Source organism: Carassius auratus, chromosome 29 (genome assembly GCF_003368295.1).
Source record: "Carassius auratus strain Wakin chromosome 29, ASM336829v1, whole genome shotgun sequence".
NCBI lineage: Eukaryota > Metazoa > Chordata > Actinopteri > Cypriniformes > Cyprinidae > Carassius > Carassius auratus.
Window position 1 is genome coordinate 11,860,465 of NC_039271.1, and position 10,320 is coordinate 11,870,784.

General features: G+C 41.1%; 1 protein-coding gene across 1 annotated transcript; it reads left to right on the forward strand.

The window, feature by feature from the left end:
* The first annotated feature begins 3,133 nt into the window (after nucleotides 1-3,133).
* LOC113048086 (uncharacterized) lies at nucleotides 3,134-7,049 on the forward strand. Its single transcript, XM_026209601.1, has 6 exons — nucleotides 3,134-3,986; nucleotides 4,302-4,866; nucleotides 5,003-5,235; nucleotides 5,344-5,791; nucleotides 6,185-6,453; nucleotides 6,576-7,049. The coding sequence occupies exons 1-6, from the start codon at nucleotides 3,512-3,514 to the stop codon at nucleotides 6,812-6,814; spliced, it is 2,229 nt and encodes a 742-aa protein (XP_026065386.1). The 5' UTR covers nucleotides 3,134-3,511; the 3' UTR covers nucleotides 6,815-7,049.
* The last annotated feature ends 3,271 nt before the right edge of the window (nucleotides 7,050-10,320 follow it).

The following is a 10,320-nucleotide window of genomic DNA, read 5'->3' on the forward strand; positions in this document are numbered from 1 at the left end:
CTGACCTTGTCTCCAGATAGGGGTAATTACAGGGTCAGAAGAGGAGTTTAATGGACCCTGACCAAGGTGGAGATGTATCACTCAAATGCTGCTGATCTAACCTTCGCCCCCTGAAATTCTTATCTACGTCAGTGTGTGGGAAGATTTGCATAACGCCGCCCAGATGTTCATGCAAATAAAGTAGGCTTACCTTTTATTGTCGAATAAGAAAACCAAATAAGGTTTCACTGTGGACAAAGCGGCCCGAGGTCGTCACATGTGGTTGCTGCAAGACCAAGGTACGCTCCTTCATAGAATCCGCCTGCTGCACTGTTCCCAAGCATGACTAGAAATCATGTTTATATCACATTTATAATGGGTTTTATGTTTTTGTCTCGTCGCTCTGGCCGGATAAGGCTTCACACTTATGTTAAGAGGCGTAACATTTCCATCTCAGGCTTGAGGCATTCTGCCAATCACAACACTCTGGACAGCTGGCCAATCACAGCACACCTCACTTTTCAGAGAGATGAGCCTTGTGAAAATCGACTCGTTTCAGAAGGAGGGGCATATGCAGTATGTGGAAAAGAATGTGTTTTTTTTTTAACCTTAAACTGCATAAACACATTTCACTACACCAAATACACCAGAAATTATGTTCTTTTTAGCAGCATAATATGACCCCTTTAAACTAATAACAAAACATACTTACAGTAGCTGATTCAGAAGTGCCGGATTGTTGTTTCAAAGTCAGAATTACCTCCTCTCCTAGGTTTGCATTTACATTTAATCATTTAGCAGACGCTTTTATCCAAAGCGACTTACAAATGAGCACAATAGAAGCAGTCAGATCAACACGAGAAAAACAACAGTAAACAAGTGCCTGACAAGTATCCCTTAGTCTAGTACAGAACACATAGCCAGTTTTTTTTTTTTTTTTTTTTTTTTTTAAAGAATATCTCTTTGGTTTTGAGACTTTAGTCTTTGCAACTTTAAAAAGTGAAAGTCGTGACATTTGCCAAGTAAGGTGACCCATACTAGGAATTGGTGCTGTGCATTTAACCCATCCAAGTGCACACACACAGCAGTGAGAAGTGAACACACACCCAGAGCAGTGGGCAGCTATAGATCCAGCACCCGGGGAGCAACTTTACAGATCTTATTCAGGCACCAAGAGCTTGTAACACTCCAAAGAGAAAAGAAAAATTTTAATTGCATCATTTGACCCCTTTAAAATCGAATGGAGATTTTAGCTTGAGTCTCCCATCTCACAATGGTCTCCTTTAAAGCTTTAAAATAGGATGTGAGGGCTCTAGATACGGCTTTGGATGCGTCTAGCTCAGGGAGTCCTATACACTGTTCGGTTCCGGTAACAGCACCTCTGCAGCAGGGCAACTGGGTCATGGGGTCAAAACACCGCTCTTCTGTTCCGATCAAAATATTAAACAGGTTTCTTCCCACTCAGTGATGCACCCACGGAGAAACCTGATGAAAGTGCTCTAGTTATTGGTGATTCTATTGTATGGAATGTGAAAACGTTGTGGACCGACAACTTTACCAGCGATGCTGAAAACCCGCTCCGATGGTGTGCTTGTGGCACAGACGCACAGATACTTTCGTGCCACTCGCGACATCTGGGGAAAACGCCCGGCTGTGCACTGGCGGTGGACCTAGACGTTGATCTTGAAGTTGAATTACTGAAATAAATTAACTTTTCCTCGACATTTTAATTTACTGAGAAGCACCTGTATGTTTTTAAGCAACATGTTGTATTATTTACAAACCTACTGGCAAAAATTGGCACAAGAATTACCTGTTCTTAATGATTAAGACATATTCTATTCATCAATAATTGTTTATTGTTTTTAAAATAAAAAAATATATGCTATCCAAGAAAAGCTCATTACTTATTTACATTATTAACATGTTATGATAACTATCATGTCCATAACAAGGTGGAATATTTTCATGGCCAGTGTCTGAACAGTCCACCCATAATTATTATTTTTTGAGTCTCCAAATTTGTTAAACATGTCACTATTTTGGTAGAATGCATAAAACAAAAATCATATAACTTTTTTAGAAAACACGTATGAAGCCAAATTGTTACCGCATACCATGAATAACCCACATATTATGTATATAAATAGTCTATATAGTAATGTTAGTTCATTATAAAGCTATATTTTTTATATGTTATTCCGAATTGTGCTACTGTAAATTTGCCATTCAGCTTTATGAATGAATATACCTGTTGTATTTTCGGAAAAACGACTAGAAATTCAGAAATAGCCTTCTCACCTCGAGGTGTTTACGAAGAACAGAAAGTCCATACTTTTCTCTACTTTTCACCCATTATTTATTGGACGTCACAAGCATAGTTGCCACAAGGAAAACTATTTTATCCTCAGAATCCATATTTTCATGAATGGCTCGAAACGTAATGCTCGCGACGCGTCAGAGTTTGTAAAATCGTAGTGAATTCGTGTGTAACTGTCTCCGTATGATTTTCGGTTAAACTCAATCGTGACTTGTGCGCGGGTTCACGAAGTTCCGACCTTCAGAATCGCAGAGTGTACTGTACGGCCTTTAGAGATCATTAGCGCTATCGAAGTCTTGCAGGGTTGCCAGGTTTTCACAGCAAAACCCTCAACAATTGCTACTCAAAACTAGTCCAAGCTTTTGAGGGGCGATCCCCCGGTAAAGTTCGCGTTCCAGGAGGTAAAATACTTTTTTTTTTTTTTTGGTGGGGTCCCCCTGGTAAAACTCGCATTCCAGGGTTAAATATCACGTCATTGGTGTCGCTTCTACCCTCGAACATTAAACACAGCCCGTGGCAACAGTGTAATGGTTTTCGCGGACTTGGCAACACTGGTGTCTCGGCCGCTTGGTGTAAACATTCCGTTTCTATGGCAACTGTGGAACTTCAACGAGACTAGCCGTTTGATTACGTCATAGAACAGGCTGCTTATAAAGAGCTGCGCGCTCGCAGAAGTTCTGAAGTTCAGTGATAATCCGAGCCGAGGCGAAGAGTCACCGAGCAAAGAATCTAAGCGAAGTCTACGAATACTGAGTACAGAGTCCAGACAGATGGTCCATATTTAGTGTTTAGGAAAACATACAGTTTATACACACTGTCTGTAGTCTCACAGTGTGTGTCAGATACAGTTTGACAACAATATCTAACAGCTACTAAATAGAGTACATCAGAAATCATGTCCACAGACTCCACACAAAAGAGAGATGTGCAGCTGAAGGCTGATATCAGCAGCACTGTCTCAGAGAATGGAAATGATCAGAGTGGCATGAATATTTCTCCTGCAACCAATGAGAAGACCAAATCAACAGGTGAATGTCAACATACCATTTGAAATACATTACAGTGAGATGCAAACACAAATGTGGTCAATTATGAAATATGTGTATGTGTTCTAAATGATATTTAAATATTTCAATCATCATTTAATGCAACAAATATAATGTGTACCACAGAGCAAAAACTGCATGTTGGCTCTGTTAAATAAAGTCACCAATGTCAAACAGCACAACATTAGCACAGTCTTATAAGTCAGATAATTATTCATGTTTAATCTGTGGTGTTTCTAATAGTTTGTTATTTGCTTTCTATCCTCTTTCTGAAAATACTGAAGTGAGGAAGAGCAACAAAACCTCTGCATTCCTCCGAAGAACATGGAAGGCTGTGAAAAAATCCTTTCAGAAAAACAGAGTGGATCCCTTTGGAGTCTCAGCACAGCCTGATCCAGAGCCACCGTGTGTCCCAGATCCTGAAGCAGAAGATACAGTGGACCTGGTTGATGAAGAACAGTTGTGTGCTGAAGGCCAAAGTGGTGCTAAACTTCAAGTGACAGCAGAAACTCCCAAAACTCAAGTGACAACAGACTCCACACAAAAGAGAGATGTGCAGCTGAAGGCTGATATTAGCAGCACTGTCTCAGAGAATGGGAATGATCAGAGTGGCATGAATAATGAAAAGACCAAATCAAAAGGTGAATGTCAACAGACCATTTGAAATACATTACAGTGAGATGCAAACACAAATGTGGTAAAAGTATATATATATGCATTATAATGTGTTTAAATGATACTTAAATATTTAAGTCATGTATTAACACAACAAATCTAATGTGTACTACAGAGCAAAAACTGCATGTTCGCTCAATGGTTTAAATAAAGTCACAGATGTCAAACAGCACAGAATTAGCACAATATTACAAGTTAGATCAATTATTAATGTTTAATCTGAGGTTAGAGGTGTTTCTAATAGCTTGTTATTTGCTTTTCTTCTTTCATCTGAAAAAAAGTGATGAAGAGCAACAAAATCTGTGCATTCTTTCAAACAAGATGGAAGTGTGTGAAAAAATCCTTCCAGAAAAGCAGAGTGGAGCCTATTGAGATCCCAGCACAGCCTGATCCAGAGCCATCGTGTGTCCCAGATCCTGAAGCAGAAGCTGGAGTAGATCTGGTTGATTCACATCGTGTCCCAGATCCTGAAGCAGAAGCTGAAGTAGAGCTGGTTGATTCACATCGTGTCCCAGATCCTGAAGCAGAAGCTGAAGTAGATCTGGTTGATTCACATCGTGTCCCAGATCCTGAAGCAGAAGCTGAAGTAGATCTGGTTGATTCACATCGTGTCCCAGATCCTGAAGCAGAAGCTGGAGTAGAGCTGGTTGATGCACATCAGTTTTGTGTCGCAGGTCCAAATGGTCCTGAACCTCAAGTGAAAACAGAAACTCAAGTGACAACAGAGTTGCCAATGTTACATAATGTCCTTCTAAACATTTTCCAACTGGAGCGTCGCATGTGCAAATGTAGAGTTATGTGGACACCTATCACTGAGGTCTGGCCCAGTGTCTTCATGGGAAATGAGTAAGTCAACACACTTCTATCACATGAACCAAACACTATGCAGTTATATTTCTCACATTGTCAGGAGTAATTTTTTAATTCTTCACTGTAAATCCTATTTAATGAAAGACTAATTGGCTGTTGTGTTCTTCCACAGGGAGACAGCAATGGACCGAGTCAAACTGAAGGAGATGGGTATTACTCACATCCTGAACACTGCGGCATACAAGGAATATCCAGAAGGAAAGATCGATACAAAAGCGGAATATTACCAAGAAATGAACATCTCTTACTACGGCGTGCTTGTAACGGATGAACACAGGTTTGACATCAGCAAGGACTTATTCCCAGCTTCAGAATTCATCCACAAGGTCCTGAGTAACACAGAAAGTAAGAGCTGACACACAAACACAATTTATCATAAATCATTTATCTTACAGTGATAAACGGTCTATGGATGAATTTATTTTGAATGTCTTTCTTTTCTTCTTTTCTCAGATAAGTTGTTAGTGCACTGCATAGATGGTGTCAGCCGCTCTGCCACTTTTTTTCTGGCGTACCTGATGATCCACCATGAAATGTTGTTGGAGGATGCCATCGACCACGTCATAGACAAGAGATGGATCAGGCCAAACAGGGACTTCATGAAGCAGCTGATAACCCTCAATTCAAACCTCGTAACACAGGGGAAACTACAGCTAAGAAAACCCATAAACACAGATAAAACAAAAAACGGAGAGGACTTAGTTGCGCCCCCTGTTCCAGAACCATTGTGTGAGCCAGGTCCGAGCAAACCTAAACCAGAACCTCAAGTGAAAAAAGAGCTTTCAGTATTAGAAAGTCATGTCTCTCTAAGTGTCCTTCAACTCCAGGATCGCGTGGATGAATATACACTGTACTGCACACCTGTCACTGAGGTCTGGCCCAATGTCTTCATTGGAAATGAGTAAGTCTACAACACATATGACATATAATACAGTATGAACAGGAATCAAACAGCAGTCATATTTGTTTTATAATTTTTCACTGTGAAAGACTAATTAGTAAATGTGGCAAGTGGGGTGGGGTTGAGAGCTGTGGGAACGGGTCGAGGCCGGTGGAGTAATTGGAAATGAGCGACACCTTGCCACTCACTGGTCTCGAGTCCCACAGAGGAGCTCCAGAAGGATAAAAAGAGGAGTTACGACAGTGAAGGCCTGGGTTTTATTTAGTGTTTCAGTTTTGTTTGTGTGTGGCAGTAATCTGCAAGGGGCAGTCATGCTGTTGTGTGTTTATTTTAATAAAGTTCTGCTTCCTTTTTTCCGAGTTATTACAGTGAAAGTGTTGTGTTCTTGTGCAGAGAGACGGCAAGAAACCGAGCCAAACTGAAAGGGATGGGGATTACTCACATCCTGAATGCTGCGGCAGTGGAGAAGAGCTTGAAGGTCTTGTCTGAAATTCCAAGCAAGAAAAGCCTAAAAGGAAAGGTCAATACAGGAGAGGCATATTACCAAGGCAGGAGCATCAATTACTATGATGTTCCTGCAGAAGACAAATGCTCATTTAACATCAGCGAGTACTTCTTCCCAGCCGCACAGTTCATCCACCAGGCCCTGAGTAACCCAGAGAGTAAGAGCTGATGCACACACACTCACAACATTTATTTGCTTGTCGTTTATTAAGTGTCCTACAGTTATAAGCTGTCTAGGAATGACTTAGTTTTGAGTGTCTTTTTATTTTTATTTCCACAGATAAGGTGTTGGTGCACTGCAAAAAGGGTCTCAGCCGCTCTGCCACACTTGTTCTGGCATATCTGATGATTTACCATGACATGATGGTGGAGGATGCCATTGACCATGTCATGGAGGCGAGAGACATCAGGCCCAACATAGGCTTCTTGAAGCAACTGACAATCCTCAATTCAAACCTCAAAAGTCAGCGGATACTACAGTTAAAAAAACAGATCAAAGTTGAAAAAGAAACGGATTAAAAACACTTGATGCAAAATAAAAACAAATATGTAAAACAGTTTGTCTAAATTTTATTAAATTGAGCATTATTTCTTAAGTCCTGTGGAGTAACATCATGTTAATAAAGCAATAGAAATACACACGTAGTACAAACTAAAAAAAGTAAAGTAACACCTCGCCTGCACAAGATGTAAGTGCCTCTTCAAAAGCACATAGAACGAATTACTTTCAGTCATAGACAGTCAAAATTTGACCTACTCCAAACCTACTATAAGTATTTTTTTTTAAAGTAGTAAACCTACATTAAGTGGGTTTGGAGTAACGTCATTAAGTACCTGAAATGTTGCTGAAAATGTCAATAAACAATAAATAAATAAAGTCTTTCTAATGGCCTCATATTTGCTTCATTGCAGAAAGGTTTTATGAAATGTTTCTACATTCTGTGGAAACCTTCTTCATTGGCAAAAGAAGAAAATATTAACGTGATTCCAAACACACATTCCGCATTAAACGGATTGGCTGTTAGGATCTGCTTACGAGCCGTCTGCGATTGCACAGTTGAAAAGATTGCATATTGGCCAAGATGACTTGTCTAAGATCCTTCTTAAGTTTTTGCAAGATCGCTGCCTCGAGTCCTGGCTTTTCTGAGGTGGTGTATAGGTAGCCACTGTAGGGAGGCCGACCAGTTGGAGTGGAAAAGGGAAATGACGTGCTGTACAAAAAGTTGATGCAAATCCAAAAACGTTGTTTTATTGGAAGGTGCAAAAATATTTTCAGTGCAAAAGAGAAAACAAAAATAAACAAAATCTGTACAAAAAGAAAAGAAAACAGCAACAATGTGCTAATTTTGGCTAAACCAAACGGCCCAAGTTTGCAACACTGCTCAGCATTAGAGTCCACAATCAGAACTGAACTTCTTTCAGTCATAGAGCCTATTTATAGGCTGAAGCCCCGCCTATAGAGCATACCAACTATGTACAAATGTTTTAGTCTTTGAGTGATCAAATTAAATAATATAAACACCCAACACAACAATCAAACCTTGCAAACAGGTAAAACAACAACTATTAACAGAGACAGAGCTGAACAACTAATCAAATGGCAAAAGAAGATTTTCCTAAATCCCATCCCCCTCTGACATCACACCAAAATGGTATCTTCCACAGGAAGTGATGTGGCTATTGCTTTAAAAAGACAGATTGACCTGGATTATGGGTTTGGTCGTACAGAGGGTGAACCTGGAAGTTTAACTGCAAAAAGGTTTGTGGAAAATATGTGAAAAATAAAGGTAATTATCCTATGAATTATTAAGTGTCCTGGCATTCTGTTATTTTTAGAAAAATGATAGCAAACTTTAAGGAAAACTATCAAGATTTGAAAACTATGACTAACACAGATGCAACAAACTTTAGACTAAATAAAACAACAACTCCATAAAACTTTCCTGAGGTGTACACAGATGTTAATGATGCCGGCAATGCACAGTTTCAGTGAAATGGGTGTATGTTTTAAAGTCCAAGTTTATATAGTCACCAGGCTAACCTGTGACATTCCCCCCCCCCCCTTCCTCAGACACCTGAGGTGTCATAGAGAGGTAATCTGCAGCACAATTTTGTGACCCAGCTTTGTACAAAATTTCAAAATCAAATGGTTGGATGGCTAAAACCATCTGGTGATACGAGCATTTGTGTCTCTCATACGGCCTAACCAGGTCAATGCCCTGTGATCAGTCTCAAGTATGAATTTGCGTCCCAGCAGGTAGTATCTTAAAGCATCCAATGCCCATTTAATTGCCAGACACTCCTTTTCTACTGTAGAATACCTAGATTCACGGGGAAGGAGCTTTCTGCTGATGTAGGCAATTGGTTGGAGCTGCCCTTGACCACAAGCCCCAAGGCCACGCTCAGAGGCATCCGTCTGTACAGTGAAAGTCTTTTCAAAGTTGGGACTCTGTAAAACAGGCTCTGTGCATAAAGAGCTCTTTAAGTCCTGAAAAGCCCTTTCACAGTCCTGAGTCCAGTTAACTTTACTTGGCTTGTCTTTTTTAGTTAAATCAGTTAGGGTAACGGCTCGTTCAGAGAAGTTGGGGATAAAACGCCTGTACCACCCCACCAGTCCGAGGAAAGAACGGACCTGTTTCTTGGTCACTGGCCGTTCAGCATTCTTGATGGCCTCCACTTTGCCCACCTGGGGACGTATTACTCCATGACCTAGCACATACCCTAAGTATTGTGCTTCAGCCCTGGCTAGGGTGCATTTGTCTGGCCGGATGGTAAAACCAGCATTCTTAATTCTCAGTAGTACGTCCTTCAGATGACACATATGTTCCTGCCAAGTTTGACTATAGATGATTATGTCATCTAAGTATGCAGCAGCAAACTTCTCAGTCCCCCTAAGGATCTGGTCCATCATCCTTTGGAAAGTAGCTGGAGCTCCATGAAGGCCAAAGGGTAGGACACAGAACTGAAAATGTCCAAAGGGTGTTTTAAATATGGTCACCTCCTTGCTCTCTGGACTTAGTGGAACCTGCCAATATCCTTTGCATAGGTCGAGTGTGGTGAGATACTTTGCTCTGCCAAGACTCTCTACTACCTCATCCACTCTTGGCATGGGATACAGGTCGAATTTGCTCACACTATTGAGTTTGCGAAAATCCAGACAGAATCTAAGAGTGCCATCCTTCTTCGGCACTAGGACAATGGGATTGCTCCATTCACTGGATGAAGGTTCAATCACACCAAGTCTTTGCATGGTCTCCAACTCCTCCTTCATAACTGGCAGAAGTCTTTCTGGGACCCGATATACTGGCTGACAAATGGGTTTGGGATCCTTGAGAGTTATGTGGTGGTGGATAACACTTGTTCTGCCAGGTGTTTCCATAAAAAGTTGGGCTGGAACACATTGTAGAAGTTCCTGTCTTTTACCATCTTCCAGGTGCTCAAAATTCAGCTGACTGTTCCCCTGACGACCAGGCAGGTATTGTTCCTCGATTTCCTCCTCTCCCTCAATGGATCTCACGAACAAAGCAGTTGCAGTTCCCACTTCTCAGACATAGGTTCTAATTGTGTTGAACGAGAATACCACTTCTTCAACATGTTAACATGGAAGATTTGCAAGGGCTGGGTCCTGGAGGGGATCTCTATCTCATATGTCACAGGACCACTTTCACTTTATTTGGTAGGGCCCTGCCACTTAGCCAGCAGTTTATGCTCACTCGTTTGGTAACAACAACAATACCCTTTTCACCTGGTTCAAATGCACGGGATCTGGCTGATCTGTCGTACCACTCTTTTTGCCGTTTTTGGGACTGCAGGAGATTTTCTCGTGCAAGGGTTGTTGTCTTTTGCAGATGCTCTCTCATCTTTAGCACATAGGAGATAATATTTTTCTTGTCTGGTTTATCATTAGCCTCCCAACTCTCCCTCAGTACATCCAGAGGCCCTCTGACATCGTGAGCATACAACAGTTCAAATGGCGAGAACCCTGTGGAGGCATGAGGCACCTCTCGATATGCAAACAGGAGGAA